Raw genomic sequence first — 19,089 nt, forward strand, 5'->3', positions numbered from 1 at the left:
GTTCCACGGAGAGAACGCGCCACCGGTGTATTTTCGGCTCGAATCCCGCGACGAATCTGGGAGGAAGATGGACGAGACATAGACGAGGGGCGGGATGAAGCTTACGCGGGGCGGGGAACGGAGGTGTAGGACGAGTCGCGCGAGAGAAAACGAGAGGGTGGACGAATGTGATTTAGTGGGAGAAGAAATGAAGATGGAGCAACGAAGAGACGGAAAGAAAGAGGGTGGCAACTGATTATACCAGCGAGGGAGGACGACCAGGAGGAGGAGAACAAGGGGGGGAAGAGATTGAGAAGAGAAAAGGAGGGGAGATGAACGCAGATGATGATGAAGGGTGGTAGAGAGGATGCCGCGCGTCGATCGCGGGGAACAGAAAGACGAAATAAAGGGACACGAGGGAGCGTGGCTCTTATTGACGAAGGGCAGGGACTCCGCCCTTCTGTTGAAAGTTAAACTCACGTCTGCGTCTTCCCCCCCCCCTCTTCGAACTGGAATCGAATCTCACTGGAACTCGGCCTGTTTAGGGAAAACTAAACACTTGGAACATAATAAACTTCTAAAAAAAGAACAAATTTTTTCAATTGTAAAAGTTTGTATTTTTTACCTCTCCGCATACAACAAATTTAAAAACACCGATCTTGTAATTTTTTCTTTATAAATTCCCAAAAATACCCTTTGTATCCAAACGAGAAATCTTTAACGTGTTTAAAAAATTCAGTTTACTTTGGAATTATGTAAAAATGTTAATAGTAAAAAAAGAAAGAAACAGAGACGACCGCTATAGTGGTCATTGGTGACCACTTCAAACTTGCAATGTGTTGCAAAATTGTATACAATAAGAGAACCCTATTGTTATTAAGAATACACTATTGAATTGTCGACTATTTATATTTTTTACAATATAATATGAACAAATGTCAAGAACATCCTTAGACGTTGAAAATATAAAATTATATAAAATGAATTTTCTTTAATTATGCAAGCTACACTATTGCAAAACTTTTGTATCAATAGAACTGATACATACTATTAATTTCAATGGAATTTACATAATTTTCAAATCTCCAGTAAGTTTAAAGTTCCATTCTGTGATATAATTACGCGAACGTTCGTGACGTATAGCTGATTATCTCACGGATTGGATAACCAAGTATCGTGTAGAGTGTTCCGTGTCGACATCTCAACAATTTCCGTTATTCGTACAACCATCGCCAACAACGTAAGTGCGGCTGGTAAAAGGACATTATTATTTCGAACGCCATTTTGTTTCCAACTTCTCGATTTGCGCGGTTTACGTTCGAAAATTCATCAGTGCCGGATTAAAGTTTTCGGGGCACTGGGCCTCATCGATGAAAACAACATTTGTACATATTTGTATTTTAATATGAAAGCATTTCTCATTGAAAAATTTAATTGTAATATTTAAAATAACTTGAACACTGAACGTACACGACTATCATATGCTACTTTCTTCGAAGAGGTTTACAATTGTGACACGAGCATGCAAGTCGCAATAAATTATTGGCTAATGTTAACGCGTTCCTGTTGATACGAAGTTATGCGTGACGTCTTCGCTTGCACGAAGGCTTACGCAATATTAAAACAAACTGAAGCATATATTTACAAAACTTTATTTTTTTTGATTTTCCTTATTGCGTTCTTAATATAAAAAATTCATTTATCATCGTATCATTTAACTTCTTGGTACGAGACCTTTATTGAACAGATATTCATTTTTATATTTAAAATAAAACCAAGTTTATTTTACCGATTAAATAGAAAATTACAAAATTACTGGACTAAGAAAATTAAGTTAATTATTGTTGACTAGAATTATTTCTTTTACTCATATATTTACTACATCCACAGCAAATAGAATAAACGAGAAAATAACGAATAAAAGTTAATTAAATTTTCACAGAAAATGCAGCGTTTTGAAATGCTAAATATTATCACGTGTTAAGAATGATTAATTTTCCTTCTGTTATCTCGGTATTTCACGTTTGCATCTCGTTGCTGTGAGAACCTCACAGGCGCAACGTCCGGATAAACGTATACGATATAAAAACCGTACGATCGCTAAATCAAACCAGCTCGATTTTTCCAAACACAGGTCACGGAGAATAGAGATCTTCAGAAGGCTTCGCGTTTCCATAGAACGTTTGATTAAAACATGATGTGCGAGCGCACACGCGAAACAAACGGGGGAAAAAAGGACAAACAGCAGTGTTTTTGGTTCATTCGTTTTTTTTTTATTTTCAGTCGATGTCGTGAATATGTCAAATTAAAAATACGTCGATTCGACATTTTTCCAGTATGAACAGCAAATCCCGTAATAACCGTGCGCCGTGCAGCGTTTCCACGCTAGGCAATTTATCGAACAATAAAGTAAGAGCTCCCATTGTTCGAGATAGAAAATCAGAATAAAACTTCCGCTTCCAATATGTTTCACTTTACCGACGCGTTACACCGTGAGAAGTCGTACGGCCCCATTGTTCGTAAACAAATTGTCATGAAAGTACTACGAACGAATTAAACGTCGCAACAAAGATTACAACGATCTTGAATACATATTTAACTATTCAAATTAACGGGGAATATCAATGTTAACATAATTCTAAAAATACAGATTTAACAATGTTTTGTCATAGTTCATAAATGATTACTATAAATTGGTGAAGCCTTATCTGCACGACGACGACCTCTCGGACATATATTCAAAAAGCCCCAGCGTCGAGGACTTGCAGTCTCTCGCTGAAAACGAATTTTTCAATTACTATGGCACGTTTCCCACTTGCGCGGTGTTTGCACCTGGATGCCTGTCCGTGGCTGGAAAGAGTACAGGTCTTCCGGAAAGTAAATCGCTGTCCATGGTATGTGAACATTTATTCGTTTTCCCGCGCAGAGAAAGCAACGCCGCCCGTGCAACGACGTACACGTTTATCTTTAATTGAAATAAAACAGGCCATTCAACTTGTCACGTTGATAGTTGGTAGGCGCAGCCACGCCACCAAATGGTGTCGCGTTAAAACGATTACGGACGAAATTGCTGGAGAAAAGTCGTCCAAATTTCATTTGAAAAACGTTCAAGATCTCCATGAATCCATGGAAGAAGCTTCCTGGACACGGTACTTGAAAGCGACGATACAATGTTTCAAGGCGAAACGAGGTAACCGTTCATCATTTTTACATCAGGTTTTAAACGAAACAAACAAAAAGGGTATAATTAACATACAATCGTTCTCACTGGAAATCATCCACCGTTCTCGCGTACTCGTTATACAACGCCTTACGAAAGGGAACATTTACGTAAAAGTGAGGTTAACCCGCCCCTGTAGCATAAGAAAAGAGTTACGATTTCGATGATTTTTAATTATGTTATAGAACTCGACGTTCTATCAAGTTTTTCTTATGCATATAAGAAGATAATCTCTCGATGTTACTACATTGAATTACGACTGATCGTGTAACGTACGTCAGCGGCGTGAACTTCACAGCCAACTGCTTCTCTCTTGTTTTCGAAACACATCAGTGGCTCGTAGTAGCACATACGAGGTATAGGACGTATACAGGGTGTCTCACCCGATTTTGACATCTTGATTTTCTCGCTATTGTTACTCGTAGCAAAAAATGTTTCAGCGGAGGCTTGAATGGCATCGAGTGGAGCATATTCTGATGTTATTAGTTTTTTCGTGAGTGGGCGCGTAAAGGTCATATAAAGGTCAACTTTGTTTTTTTAAATGGAACGAGGTATTTTTTAATACATCGATCGATTCAGCTGGTCAATCGTTATAAAAAAGTACTAGCTATGTAACGTCGAAAAATTAGTAGTTCATGAGATATTTCAATTTAAGGGGCATTATACCTTGTAGGCATGAAAAATACGTGTTTCTTTGTGATTTTTTTTTGCGGGTTATTTAAAGAGCGATTAATTCCGGATTTTGTAGATACATTTATTATATATTTAGCTATATTTGCGAATTTTTGCAACGCATAATATCTATTGATTACGCTGTTTTTGTTGATCATCGAACAACAGTTTTTACGAACGGCACCCGACTGCGTGCGTGATATCTTGCGAACAAGTTATTCGAAATCCTAAAACCAACGATATTCTTAATATAGATGAGTGTGGTTATAGCATGAACTAGGATCTTTTAAAAAAAACAAAAAATTGCAAAATGGCAGCTGTTTTACGAAAAAATACTGAATATTTTCATATATTTGGTTGCTTTTTTGTTAATAAAAGAAAAAGTATTGCATATATCGAAATTATCCTAGTTCATGCTATAGGGAGACCAGTTCTGAAGATACTGTATAAATTTGATGTTGATATCTTGAATAGTTTTTTAGTTATCACGCACGCAGTGCCGAAAAATGTAGTTTCGAGAAAAACAGCTTTAAAGTTTTACGTCCAGTTGTTATACCTGCACGCGGTACATTTCAACAGGCTATAACTTCGTTAGTTTTCCGAATTTCAATTTAATATTTGGTAGACATATTTTCGAGACTACATACTAAAGGAAAATGCAAAAAAAAAAAATATCGATTTTTTTAATCCCACAAGGTAGAAAGGCCCCTTAAATAATTCTAAAACACCATTACTGTTGTACTAAGACGTTAGCGTTTATTTAGTAGTTACTATCCAAATAGAAACTAACTATTCTTATGATTAAATAGCTTTTTTTATAGCATAAGGCTATTTCATAAGAATTTCATTTGTATTTCATTTTAAGATACTATAGTCAATTTTTACTATCCAATTAAAAACTAACTATTCTTGTTATTAAATAACTTTTTTTTATACCACAAGGCTATTTCATAAGAATTTCATTCTATTTCATTTTAAGATATCACTGTAGTCAATTTTTACTATAAAATTAAAAACTAACTATTCTTATTATTAAATAACTTTTTTTATACAATACGGTCAATTTCATAAGAATTTCATTGTATTTCATTTTAAGATATCACTGTAGTCAATTTTTACTATCCAATTAAAAACTAACTATTTTTATTATTAAATAACATTTTTTATACAATACGGTCAATTTCATAAGAATTTCATTGTATTTCATTTTAAGATATCACTGTAGTCAATTTTTACTATCCAATTAAAAACTAACTATTTTTATTATTAAATAACATTTTTTATACAATACGGTCAATTTCATAAGAATTTCATTGTATTTAATTTAAAAATATCACTATCGTCAATTTTTACTATTCAAATAGAAACTAACTATTTTTATTATTAAATAACATTTTTTATACAATACGGTCATTTCATAAGAATTTCATTGTATTTAATTTAAAAATATCACTATCGTCAATTTTTACTATTCAAATAGAAACTAACTATTCTTATTGTTAAATAACATTTTTTATACAATACGGTCAATTTCATAAGAATTTCATTGTATTTAATTTAAAAATATCACTATCGTCAATTTTTACTATTCAAATAGAAACTAACTATTCTTCTTATTAAATAACATTTTTTATACAGGGTGTTCGGCCACCTCTAGCAAAAATTTTAATGAGCGATAGTAGAGGCCAAAATAAGACGAAAATCAAGAATACCAATTTGTTGATGGAAGCTTCGTTAAAAAGTTATTAACGTTTAAAGTGCCGCCCTTACTGAATTTTTTTCTCGAAAATGCGCAAGATTTCGGGGGTATGTCTATTCACCAAAAATGACTGTAATTGAACCCTACAACCGAAAATAATTTTTCCGCAACGTTTTGCAATTTTTTAATTTTCTCGAATAATTTCACACCTTCTCTATTTTTTTTCTCGAAAGTGGGCAGGATTTCGTGGGTATGTCTAACGACAAAAACTGATTGTAATTGACCCCCGCGACCGAAAATAATTTTTCCACAACGATTTGCAATTTTTTTTCTCCGTTGAAAAATTTAGGCACCTAATTGGATTTTCAGTAAGGAATTTTTTTCTCGAAAGTGCGTACGATTTCGGAGGTATGTGTAATGATAAAAAATGATTGTAATTGATCCCCGCAAACGAAAATAATTTTTTTAGAACGATTTGAAAAATTTTTTTTCGCCGAAAAATTTCACCACCTACTCGATTTTTTTTCTCGAAAGTAGATAGGATTTCGGAGGTATGTGTACTCACCAAAAATGATTGTAGTTGACCCCCGCAACCGAAAATAATTTTTCCAGAACGATTTGAAATTTTTGAATTTAATTGTTAATAACTTTTTAACGAAGCTTCCATCAACAAATTAGTATTCTTGATTTTCGTCTTATTTTGGCCTCTACTATCGCTCATTAAAATTTTTGCTAGAGGTGGCCGAACACCCTGTATAGTTTAAGTAATGACAAGTGATGTAAATGGTCGTTACGTTGAACCATTCCTGTAAATAAACGCCAACGTCTTAGTACAACAGTAATGGTGTTTTAGAATTATTTAAATTGAAATATCTCCTGAACTACTAATTTTTCGACGTTACACACTTAGTACTTTTTTATAACGATTGCCCAGCTGAATCGATCGATGTATTAAAAAATACCTCGTTCCATTTAAAAAAACAAAGTTGACCTTTATATGACCTTTACGCGCCCACTCACGAAAAAACTAATAACATCAGAATATGCTCCACTCGATGCCATTCAAGCCTCCGCTGAAACATTTTTTGTTACGAGTAACAATAGCGAGAAAATCAAGATGTCAAAATCGGGTGAGACACCCTGTATATCTCGTCTGTGGTAGTAGTTTAGTTTAGACTGGATATTTCATCTACTTAATTAGGTTAAGATTAATTGATTTCCGTAGAACACGTTATATATATTTTTTGTAATTTTTTAATTCAAATGTTTTTGTAGTTATCATTTAACTTGTTGTCTTCCAGTTAAATGTTAGAATGTACACAAATACAAAGTATTGTGCAAGGAAAATTTCGAATCAACCGAGCGTGCATACATATTATCCGTAATACGTATTCTAGTGCTCTGCACATCTGCGATCACTTAATCATCATTGATAGCGGTCGTGAAAATGCATACGAGTGACGCGCCCGTGTATTATTATGCTTACTTTGGTACGGCGAATAAAACATTGCTCGATAACTTTTGAGTGGGGAATGCGGTTATTTGGTTACCGACAGATACGTGAAACCGTCACACATACAGCTCATACAAAAGAAAAAGCATATTTAATTTGTATTGTATTACAATTGTCTTTCTTTCCCCCTCGATTCTCGATAACTGGTTATCAAGTGTAAGCAGGATCACGCGTTTAAACCTAATAGCATGTTAAGCAAAATACACTGATAAATATTATGGGTTACGATGCACGAAGCAGCGACTGAATTCGTGCACAATCATAAAGTTGGTCGTAACGCGTGAGAAATTGGTATCGAGCGTACGGTAGCTGAACAAAATTAGTGCAATCGATATTGTTAACAGCGCATGTTCCTGGATTTGAAATGATAATCGTCTCCAGCGTGCCGGTGAAACGCGGTCTTGGCAGCAGCTCCGCCCTGGTCGTTGCGTTCTACACGTTTCTCGAAGCAATTACGAATACGCGAACTGGGAACATTCTAGAGAAAACGCTGGCGTGTCACATGGCGGAGAAACTAGCGGTAGAATCGCACGACCTTCGTGTCGCTGATGTTTTGACTACCATTGTCGCGGACGAAGACAAGATATTCCATTACGATGCACGATCTCTTAACATCGATGTTTACGATTGGAATTCGATTGAAGCTGAACTGATTTTCATCGAATGCGCCAATCACGATGTTGAAAAATCGAAAAGATCTCGTTTCGACAGAACGCGTCGCAAAGAAATTTTAACCATTCTGAATACAGCAGCTCGATGGCGTACGCATCCAGATAGTACTTTGACGATGGAATATCTGTTTCCAAAAGAAACGATAAACATGAGAAATAGTATTATCGATGAAGATGAAAGAGCGTCGAATATGGTGGATGCTATTAGAGCAGAACAGTGGGATATGTTGGGTAGGATTATTAAACAATTTCTCTGGTATTGTACAACGTAATTTGTAATCATTTTTCATTGCATAGTATTAATATTATATAATTCATATAAGCAATTATTTTACATAGCTTGTTAAAACATTACATCGAACGTAAATATGATATATTATTTAGGCTGCTTTGCGTATAATAGTAAATCCTGTCTCTCGTTTTAATATGTTTCCAAAGTTACTTATTTAGATATCGTGTGTTCCTCCGAATGCTGGTAAACTCGTTGCGTAACTGTACAATTTTCAAGTAAACGTTTGGTGCACATTATAGGAAAACTGTTGTGGGAAAACTATCATTCTGCGCGTAAATGCTTCAACTCTTTACCAGACAATATCGAACGTATCATGACTGTATTGGAAAGTACAAAAGAAATTTTAGGAGCCAATGTTATTATTGGCCACGGTCGCAGTACATCCATAGTCGCGTTGGTAATTATTTTAATTAAATTAAAACAAAACGTTTGCCGTAAATAAAAAATAAGGATTAAGCTCTATTCATTTTTAACTTATTATTATTAAGGAAAAGAAAACAAAAAAGAATACAAATAAAAAATATACGTCATTTGATTGATTGCTACGTGAAACGTTAAAAGGCATATACAAAGTTCTTTATATGCTCAAAGTCAGTTTCAATGTTTATCAATTATTATAGAACTATATCTTCCAACAGGTACGAAGGTCGAGATTCAGAAGTTTCATCTCTTCATTAAATCGTATGAAGGTTTCGCAACGGTATTATAGGATAAAATCATTTGTAGGTGCATCTATACTTTACACGTATGAACGTAATTTCATTCATTTGAATGGCACAGAACATCGTCATCATTGCCAAAAATTTCTAACTAAATATCATCTTCGTGACGAGGATAGCTTTGAATTAAACGAATATAATAACTTTGAACCCACCAAAGCGATATCCCTGTTTATTCCACAGGGCTCGCTCTTCGATTAAACTTTTTACTTTATCTATAGATGAAAGTAGTCTTCTCTTATATCTGTTTTCATTATGAATATACACATAGGAACCTTTATATCTGTGTACATTTAATTATTCTTATATTAATTTAACCGTTGCTTTTATCACACATACGATAGATCGTAAACGAGTACAAAATAAGAAAAATAAAAAATGTTTCTTATAAACGGAAAATAATACGTAGATTATTATCTTGCAGAATTGATCTTTTTAATGGAATGCGAGTTTGATTGGTCGTCAACATTCGTGCACGAGTCGCGCATGCGCATGGTAACGTTCAGTTTCTTTCACCTTTCTCTTTCGCGCCCTTAAGTTCTCTACTTTCCCCTTCTATTTGCCCCTTTCACATTTATTATTTTTTCTTTCTCGCAATTGCATTCACTATCACAATGCGCATGCGAGTACATGGAGAGACAATATCGTAATGTAACTCATCTTTGTAATTAGGTACAAAGAAACGAAACTCGTATTTTGCACATCACATTACTAAGAGCACTTAAACCACGCGACACTTAAGTGCGTTATAAAAATACGCAATATTGTTATAGTAAAATTTATAGTTTTCAGTTCAAATAACTGCATTTACTTGTCAAAAAAGGTATTTTCGCATTCGTGACTTTTGCAACATCATAGCGTGCGGTAGTTTCGTTCGCTTAGTGTTCTATAAAATTTCCTTGAAAACACTCCAATTCCCATCAAACATATAGCTAAGATAATGCCACCTAAAAAAAGTTAAAGTACAAGATGTAGCTATAGGGAAATACTATGCTTTTAAATCTCGTTTTACTTGGAGAAGAGTCAAAGAAAAGTCTATTCGAGAGAGCTAATGGTTGCATGCGAATTTAAAGTGATATGGTCGTGATAAATATTAGTAGAAATATAGATATCGATCTAAAATGCCTACCTAAGAAACTGAGGCCATCGAAATGTCTTTCCTTATAAGGCGGCGTTGGATCTTTTGTCGATACAGGAAGTGCAGTTGTGACCGGTGATGAAATAACAGTTGACATTTCGCTTGTAGTAGTATTAGCAGTTATAGTAGTAGTACCATTAGTAACGGGAGCTGTAGTCGGCGCAACTGTAGTGTTAGTTGTAGGTTTGTCAGTAGGTTTTGTTGTGGTTTGTGTTGGTGGTAATGATACTGTCGATTGAACAGTGGTACTATTAGGATTGGTAGAAATAGGGATAATGATAGTAGCATTGTCGGTAGTTTTGCCATGAGTATCGTTCGTAATTTTTGGTTCCGTAGAATCAAGCGTAGTAGTTAGATTCGCTGTTTGAGGAACGGCAACTTTATTATCTTCTTGCCCTGTAGACACTGCACAAAGAATTAATATTTTGAATATTATTAATACAACAATCACTATTTAAAAAAGGCAATGAAGTTGTTACGTTAACTATGCGATTACTTCTTCAAGATAAAATACTTTTAATAAATAAATGTTACTTGTAAAAATATTTAATTCGGACAAGAAAAATAGATACATTTTTTGACTTATAATATTCAAATCGTCCTATGCTTGTGTTACTTAATAGTTTATAAAATTTTTAATTTGCCGATTTGTTGAAAAAATTTGACTAATATATTATGTAAATCAAGAACATTTGATGAACAAAAGTATCCTTAATATGTTTAAATTATAAAATTTCGTAGTAGTTAAAAAATGTATAACAAGAAATTCTTACAAAAAATCGATAATAGTGAATCTGTATACAAAAGTATCGAAGGTCGACAGGACTAATCGTAAAGTCTAAATAAAATTATCAAAACTAATCGAGAATGTTAAACAATTATAGATATTCATGTATTATTCGAGATGTCGAAAACATAACGGGTTGTCTTGTGTAATGGGATACGAGTGAACGCGTCTACTACGTAAAATTTAAAAAAATGAACGAACATCATGTATTCGTATCTTTTCCTCGTCATATGGCAAAGGCTGCTAATATTTAACACGTGTTAAACGTTTCTGTAATATTGAAAGATACGGCATCCGGCAAACGAAGATTTTATATGTTTTAACAATTGTTAGACGCGAAACGTTACAGGATCGACGAAGGGCAAATCCAACACGAAACATTTCTACTTACCGTTGTGACCCGCAATGCTGCAGCTTGTTGTAGCCAACAGAATGCAAGTTATATACACTAGTCCCATTTTTGTGATCCGAATGCAAGCAATTTCGAGAACAAGGGATATACTTTTTAAAGTCAGATACGATGAAAAAATTCGTCGCTAGAAAACGAGTCGCAAATACGTGCAACGCAACCTTCTGCTGGAATTGAACTGGTCGCTAGCATCGGCCTCCACCAATTGCAACTGTTAAGAACAGTAGCGACGCCGACGCTGCGTAACTTGACATTTAAAACATGCTCTCCAGATGGCAGCCATGTTGTTGTATAAATGTCCAAATAACGTTAGAGAATTCTCTTCAGTTTTAATTAATCGTTTTAAAAATGCGTAGGTAGACATAATCGATATTGTAACTTTGATTCTAATATATGCATTCTAATATATGTATACATATGTATATATAATAATAATAAAATCGTAGCATTTTCTAGAATTTATCCAGAATTTCAAAATCATTAATAAGTAGAGTAAGTTGAAAGTACGACGTTTGTAACATGATATTTATATGTAATGTTTGCGTATCTTTTCGGAATTGAAAAATGCTGGGTATTTTATTTAGCTGGCAACAGGGCTGGCTCAATGAATGCGGTGCCCTATACAATATTGATCGACGCTAACTGTAAGATTCCCATTTTTTAAACATTATTATTATTATCTATATATAGTAGCACATATATACACGTAACATATTTTATATGTGAAATTTATAAGAGATGTGACTAAACCGGAGGAAAAGTAAATGTTATGATCGTAAATGCTAAAGAGGTTATTCGAATAATGAAACTTTTAGAGCTATGGATTGATGTGGAAAAACAGGTATGTATATTCGAAATCGATCTGGATAGTATATGAAATTTGTAACGTATCAATGACAATAAAAATAAAACTTCAGTAAAAAACTGTTTTGTACAAGAACTAAGTATAGAAATAAATAATCTCTATAACGTCCAACCTTGAAATACACCGTTTTGAATCTTTGTCTACATCCAATTTTTAAATGATTTTTTGAATAATTTCCTTCGAATATAAACATTGATTTTCTCCGAGATCTGTTTCAGTCTTTGAATCTGTTGCAATCATTTGTAATAACATATAATCGTTAATAAAAATAAAATAGAGCTATAAAATAATTTTAAAGATGGAAGAAGAAATGAATAAATTTGAATTCGTAGATGGAAAGTGGACGGTCCCGAAAATTGACGGCGTATATCGGTATCATAGTTGGAAAAATTGGATGGATCGGAGGCGGTGATTGTTTATCGATTGAAAATTGTATTGTTTGTAAAAGTTGAGAGAGTGGATAGAAATAAAAGATGATAAGGTAAATTGATAGAGTATGTTTGGGGTTAAAATTGAGATCGATTTGGGTATGTGGTAAGGGTCTGGCGTTCATAATCTGGGAATGAAGGCTGGGAAAAAGTGCACCAATAGGCAAAGAGCGCAATGAAACCGGTGCACATGCGAAAGGGCATATGGACTTGGTTTATGGTTCGTGTTCTGGTGTTGTTCGTGCCGGCTTCTTTGCCGAGTATTCTAATAAAGTGGCGCGCTCTGGCGTTGAAAAGAGAAATTGAAAAGGAACGGTCGGGAATGCCGATGATGCGCGGTCAGCGGGCTGCTGGATCAGTGCTAGTGCTTGATGCGAGGCGAGTGTGTAAGGTGGTGCACGGTCGTTTCGCGCGTATACGGGTTTACGCAGACTGTTTTCGTTCTGTCGGTTCGTTAAAGCGTGCTCGTACTACTTGCACGCCGTGACGGTGTACCTGCATGGTGAGAAACGCGTACGGACGCGATAAAGATAATCGAAAGACAAGCAAGCAAGGGAGCTCGCGAGCCGAGGGTGAAAGGAAAGTAAAGTCGAAAGTATCGCGAGTGATAAAGAGTGAACGGGAGCGTAGGGCAGGCAGGGTGGCTCGCCACCAGCCAACTAGGAATAAAGGGGAAGAGAAATGGGCCGGTCCGTACTTACGTGATAGGAGGTGCATGAGCGCGCGCGCGCTCGCGCTCGCACTTGCTCGCGTGTGTGTATGTGCGTGCGTGTGTCGTCGCTGTGCGAGTGTGTACGTGAGAAATAGTTTATCCCGGTATTTTTCAAGCGATAGAATAATAATAGAATCCCTTTCCGGGTAATCGGTAAAAAGAGCCGTGGGAAGGTTCGCGTCGCAAGATGACAGCGAAGTATATTTTCATGACGCTGATAAACGCAGCTTTCCTCTGCCTGGCGTCGACGATAGTCTCGGAATCAGCCGGAGCCTCTTGCAAGTGGTTGCCCGAGGGTGGGAACGATACGCGTTCGGCGGACTGCACCCTGCGGGTGCTGGATCCTGTCGCGATCACGAGTCTCGTGCCATCGCTCGACGGGGCGGTGAAGTTACGGATACGGTGCAGCGACGTCCATCACTTCGAGAGCAGCCTGAACGCTCAAAGCTGGCAACGGTTGACCAGCTTGCACGAGCTCCACGTGCACGGTTGCAAAGTGCTGCGTATACCGGAGGGCGCGTTCCAACCGCTCCTCGAGCTCAAGAAACTCACCGTGCAAACTTTCAACGGCGTATGGGGTGTAAGCCGCGTGATCGAATTCGCCCCGGACTCGTTGCTCGGTCTGCGTGAACTGCACACCCTGGAGATCGTCGAGAGCAATTTGCAAACGCTTCCGGTCGGTCTGCTCTGCGGTCTGGATAATCTGCAAACGTTGAACCTGAGCGGGAACCGTCTGAACGACACGAACGATATCGGGCTGTATCGACGGGACACCGGGAACAACGAGGGTAACGGTGAATCGTGTCGGGCGGATATTCGAGTTTTGGACCTCTCGCGCAACGAGATCGAACGATTGCCCGACAATAGCCCGATAGTCGGTCTGCGCCAGCTTCAAGAGCTGCACCTGCAACGAAACGCGATCGTCTCAATTAGCAGCGAGGCGCTCGCCGGTCTGATCGTGTTGCGCACCTTGAACGCGAGTTATAATTCGTTGGACTCGTTGCCGGAGGGGTTGTTCGCCAGCACGAGGGACCTTCGAGAGATCCATCTGGCGTACAACGGGCTACGCGAGCTGCCCAAGGGCATATTCACTCAACTGGAGCAGCTGCTGGTCCTGAATCTCGCTGGTAATCGACTGGGCAGCGATCGGGTGGACGAGACCACGTTCCTCGGCCTGATTCGTCTGATCGTCCTCGATCTCTCCTTCAACGCCCTCACGCACATCGACGCGCGTACCTTCAAGGACCTTTTCTTCCTGCAGATTCTCGATCTGCGAAACAACACGATAGATCGGATCGAGAGCAACGCCTTTCTGCCGCTGTACAATCTGCACACCCTCGAGCTCTCCGACAACAAACTCCACACCGTGGGAGCGCAGCTTTTTAACGGTCTGTTCGTACTGAATCGGCTCACGTTGTCCTGCAACGTTATCGCGAGCATCGACCCGCTCGCGTTTCGCAACTGTTCCGATTTGAAGGAACTGGATCTGAGCGGTAACGAGCTTACGTCAGTGCCCGACGCGTTGCGCGACCTCGCTTTCTTGAAAACCCTCGACCTCGGCGAGAACCGGATCAACGATTTCCACAATGGCTCGTTCCGTAATCTTCATCAGCTGACGGGGCTAAGATTGATCGGGAACGACATCGGGAACCTGTCGCGCGGCATGCTGTGGGACCTACCGAATCTGCAGATTCTCAATCTCGCCAGGAACAAGGTGCAGCACGTCGAGAGGCACGCGTTCGAGAGGAACGAACGTCTCGAGGCTATACGATTGGACGGTAACTTTCTGTCCGACATAAACGGCGTGTTCACCAGTATCGCCAGTTTGCTACTGCTGAATCTATCGGAGAATCATATCGAATGGTTCGATTACGCTTTCATACCGGGCAACTTGAAATGGCTGGACATACACGGTAACTTTATCGAGAGTCTGGGGAACTACTACGAGATCCGTGACTCGAAAGTGAAAACGTTGGACGCCAGTCACAACCGTATCACGGAACTGTCCCCGTTGTCGGTGCCCGACAGCGTCGAGTTGCTCTTCATAAACAACAACTACATAAGCGTCGTTCGACCGAAAACGTTCGCGGACAAGGTGAATCTGACCAGAGTGGACATGTACGCGAACATGATCGAGACGATGGAGCTGACGTCGTTGCTGCTGACCAAAGTACCGGAGGACAAACCGCTGGCCGAGTTCTATATCGGCGGTAACCCGTTCAACTGCAACTGCTCGATGGATTGGCTGCCGGCAATCAACAATCAAACGTCGACGAGAGAATACCCGCGCATCATGGACTTGGACAATGTGATGTGCCGTACTTCCGGGCCACGTGGCGTCGCCATAGTGTCCGCTTCTACGGCGCGATCCGAGCAATTCCTCTGCCGCTACGAGGCCCATTGTTTCGCCCTCTGCCACTGCTGTGATTTCGACGCGTGTGACTGTGAGATGACCTGCCCCGCCGGCTGCAAGTGCTACAACGATCGGACGTGGAAAACGAACGCGGTGGATTGCTCGGGCCTCGAGGTCGAGGAGATACCCCGTCGAATACCGATGGACGCGACCGAGGTCTATCTGGACGGTAACGTGTTACGCGAGTTGCAAAATCACGTGTTCATCGGTCGTAAGAATATGGTGGTTCTGTACGTGAACGCGAGCGGCATCGAGTCGATACAGAACCGCACGTTCAACGGTTTGAACAACCTTCAGATCCTTCATCTCGAGGACAATCGGATACGCGAGCTAAAGGGTTTCGAGTTCGAGCGTCTCTCCCATTTGCGCGAGCTTTATCTGCAGAACAATCTGATCGGTTTTATCGGCAATCTGACATTTTTGCCGTTACGTTCGCTCGAGATCCTGAGACTGAGCGGCAACCGGTTGGTCACGTTCCCGGTCTGGCAGGTCACGCTGAACGCGCGACTCGTCGAGCTGTCCCTGGGCAGCAATCCGTGGTCCTGTCGGTGCAAGTTCTTGCAGGAGTTATCCTCCTGGGTATCGGACAACGCGCACAAAGTAGTAGACGCGAGCGACGTTTGGTGCTATTACGGCGGCGAGACCAGGCCCGCGTATCGTCGACGATTGAACGTCAACGAGACGGTCTGTTCCGATTACTTTTCCCAGGGCGGCGTAATCGAGAGCATCATGGTGTCGGATTACTTGCCTCTGGTCGCCGCTACCTTGTCCGCGGTCCTCGTGCTCTTGGTAATAATCGTTCTCGCGTTCATATTCCGCGAGCCGGTCGGCGCTTGGGCCTATTCCAAGTACGGTTTGCGATTTTTGCGCGCGAAACCGGGGAAATCGTCGGTGACGGCCACGATGCCGTCGGCCGCGGCTATGCCAGCGTGCTGCGACGGCGACCGCGACCGCGACCGCGACCGTCTCTACGATTGTTACGTCTGCTACAGCCCGAACGACGAGGACTTTGTGCTCCACTCGCTGGCCGTGGAGCTCGAGCACGGCAACGCGGCCGTTCGACTCTGTTTGCATCATCGCGATCTATCGTGCGTGCTCCGCGCCTCCGCCCTCGCGCCGATCGTTCTCGAGGCGATCGACGCGTCCCGTCGTGTACTGATCGTCCTCACCCGTAACTTCCTGCAAACCGAATGGTCGCGGTTCGAATTCCGCGCGGCGCTTCACGAGGCGTTGCGCAGAAGGGCGGCACAGTTGATCGTGGTGCAGGCGGGCCACGCGTGTCCCGAGGTGGAACGGGACCCTGAGCTGCGACCGTACCTTCGAACGGCCGCCGCGATATTGACGTGGGGCGAGAAGAGGTTCTGGGAACGTCTGCGACACGCGATCCCGCCGGCCGCGAACATGGCCGACATCATATCGATGGAGAGGAAATCCTCGCCGCTGGTCTACAAGCGGAACATCAACACGTACACGCTGGACGGCGTGGCCAGCGAGAAGACGAGCATGTCGACGCTCAGGACGCAAGACCGACAACGTTCCTTCTTCAAAGACTCCTCGCCAACGACCGCGTTGATGCTGCAACACGCGCCGCCCGCCTATTCCTGCGGCACGGTCTCGATGCCGCAACAACAACCGCCACCTTCCTCGCCGCAGCCCAGGCTGACCGTCAATCACGCCTACCGAGATGCGGTTACCGTACCAGGTAGCAATCTCATCGCCGCCAACACCACCGTCAGCAGCGCCAGCAGCGACGATCACAGAAGACCGCTCTCCGAGCACATATACTCCTCCATCGACTCGGATTATTCCACGCTCGAGAGAACCGCCTGGAGACACCAACAACCACCGCCCCCGCCGCCCCCACCATCTTCCGGCCAGGCCTATCTCGTCTAGCTCTCCGTAAATTTACATTTTCCTGCAGAAACAGACTTGGCCACATTTTTATCCAGATAACGTCTTTCCTTAGTCTCCGACACTTGCACCCAATTCGGATCTCTCAACTAATTCAACAAACATCAGGGTACAAATCTACTTCCTTTCTTTTCAAATTGAATATTTTACAAAAATCACCTCTAACACCTTCACTGCCAGATCAAACCCGTATAATATTCTGCACAGGTAAAATTTTCATTTTACACCATTCTAAGCTACATAACGTAATATTTATTTCACAAATTCTATTCAAATTTATTTCCCTCAACGTCTTAACTTGAGAATTCATTTTGCTGGTATCAGAATGGTAAAATCCCTGGGAAAAATTTTAATGGGAGATTCCAGAGGCCAAAATAAGACGAAAATGAAGAATATCAGTTTCTTGACTAAGGCCTCGTTAAAAAGTTATTAACAATTAAATTAAAAAATTTCAAACCGTTCTGGAAAAATTATCTTCGATTGCAGGGGCCAATTAAAATCATTTTTGGTAAATACACATACCTCCGAAATCCTACCCACTTTCGAGAACAAAATTCGAGTAGCTACTGAATTTTTTAGATGAAAATAAAATATTTAAAATCACACTTAAAAAATCATATTTAGTTACAGGGGTCAATTACCGAAAATCTAATTTTTCTTCCAGACCTAATCCAGACTTAACCCAGACCAAGGGGCCTAAATTTTTCGATGAAAAAAAAAAATTTCAAATCGTTTTGAAAAGATTATTTTCGGTTTCGATATTATATCAATTTCTCGATCGAGGCTTCGTAATAGAAACATTTCCGGTCACACAGTATATTTTCGATAAAGAATTAGAAAAATGATTGTAATTGACCCCCGCAACCGAAAATAATTTTTCAAGAACGATTTGAAATTTTGTAATTTTGTCGAATTTCATACCTTCTCGAATTTTTTTCTCGAAAATAGTTAGAATTTCGTGGGTATGTCTAATGACCAAAAATAATTGTAATTGACCCCCGCAACCGAAAATAATTTTTCAAGAACGATTTGAAATTTTGTAATTTTGTCGAATTTCATACCTTCTCGAATTTTTTTCTCGAAAATAGTTAAAATTTTGGGGGTATGTCTAATGACCAAAAATAATTGTAATTGACCCCCGCAACCGAAAATAATTTTTCAAGAACGATTTGAAATTTTGTAATTTTGTCGAATTTCATACCTTCTCGAATTTTTTTCTCGAAAATAGTTAAAATTTTGGGGGTATGTCTAATGACCAAAAATAATTGTAATTGACCCCCGCAACCGAAAATAATTTTTCAAGAACGATTTGAAATTTTGTAATTTTGTCGAATTTCATACCTTCTCGAATTTTTTTCTCGAAAATAGTTAAAATTTTGGGGGTATGTCTAATGACCAAAAATAATTGTAATTGACCCCCGCAACCGAAAATAATTTTTCAAGAACGATTTGAAATTTTGTAATTTTGTCGAATTTCATACCTTCTCGAATTTTTTTCTCGAAAATAGTTAAAATTTTGGGGGTATGTCTAATGACCAAAAATAATTGTAATTGACCCCCGCAACCGAAAATAATTTTTCAAGAACGATTTGAAATTTTGTAATTTTGTCGAATTTCATACCTTCTCGAATTTTTTTCTCGAAAATAGTTAGAATTTCGTG

The 19,089-nt window shown here is 39.6% G+C and overlaps 2 protein-coding genes and 1 pseudogene across 2 annotated transcripts; 2 read left to right on the top strand and 1 right to left on the bottom strand.

The window, feature by feature from the left end:
* The first annotated feature begins 2,316 nt into the window (after positions 1-2,316).
* Positions 2,317-8,154, top strand: LOC122402680 (annotated as a pseudogene).
* LOC122402615 (mucin-2-like) lies at positions 8,133-11,300 on the bottom strand. Its single transcript, XM_043405538.1, has 3 exons — positions 11,082-11,300; positions 9,895-10,308; positions 8,133-9,712 (listed from the first exon to the last, which is right to left on the bottom strand). The coding sequence occupies exons 1-3, from the start codon at positions 11,146-11,148 to the stop codon at positions 9,618-9,620; spliced, it is 576 nt and encodes a 191-aa protein (XP_043261473.1). The 5' UTR covers positions 11,149-11,300; the 3' UTR covers positions 8,133-9,617.
* A 1,477-nt stretch (positions 11,301-12,777) lies between these two features.
* On the top strand, positions 12,778-17,597 carry LOC122402699 (toll-like receptor 7). The gene has a single exon (XM_043405710.1). It carries the CDS (start codon positions 13,292-13,294, stop codon positions 17,408-17,410), a length of 4,119 nt encoding a protein of 1,372 aa, XP_043261645.1. The 5' UTR covers positions 12,778-13,291; the 3' UTR covers positions 17,411-17,597.
* Positions 17,598-19,089: the final 1,492 nt, after the last annotated feature.

Source organism: Colletes gigas, unplaced genomic scaffold (assembly GCF_013123115.1).
Source record: "Colletes gigas isolate AHSC1104 unplaced genomic scaffold, ASM1312311v1 Colletes_gigas_Sc00038, whole genome shotgun sequence".
NCBI lineage: Eukaryota > Metazoa > Arthropoda > Insecta > Hymenoptera > Colletidae > Colletes > Colletes gigas.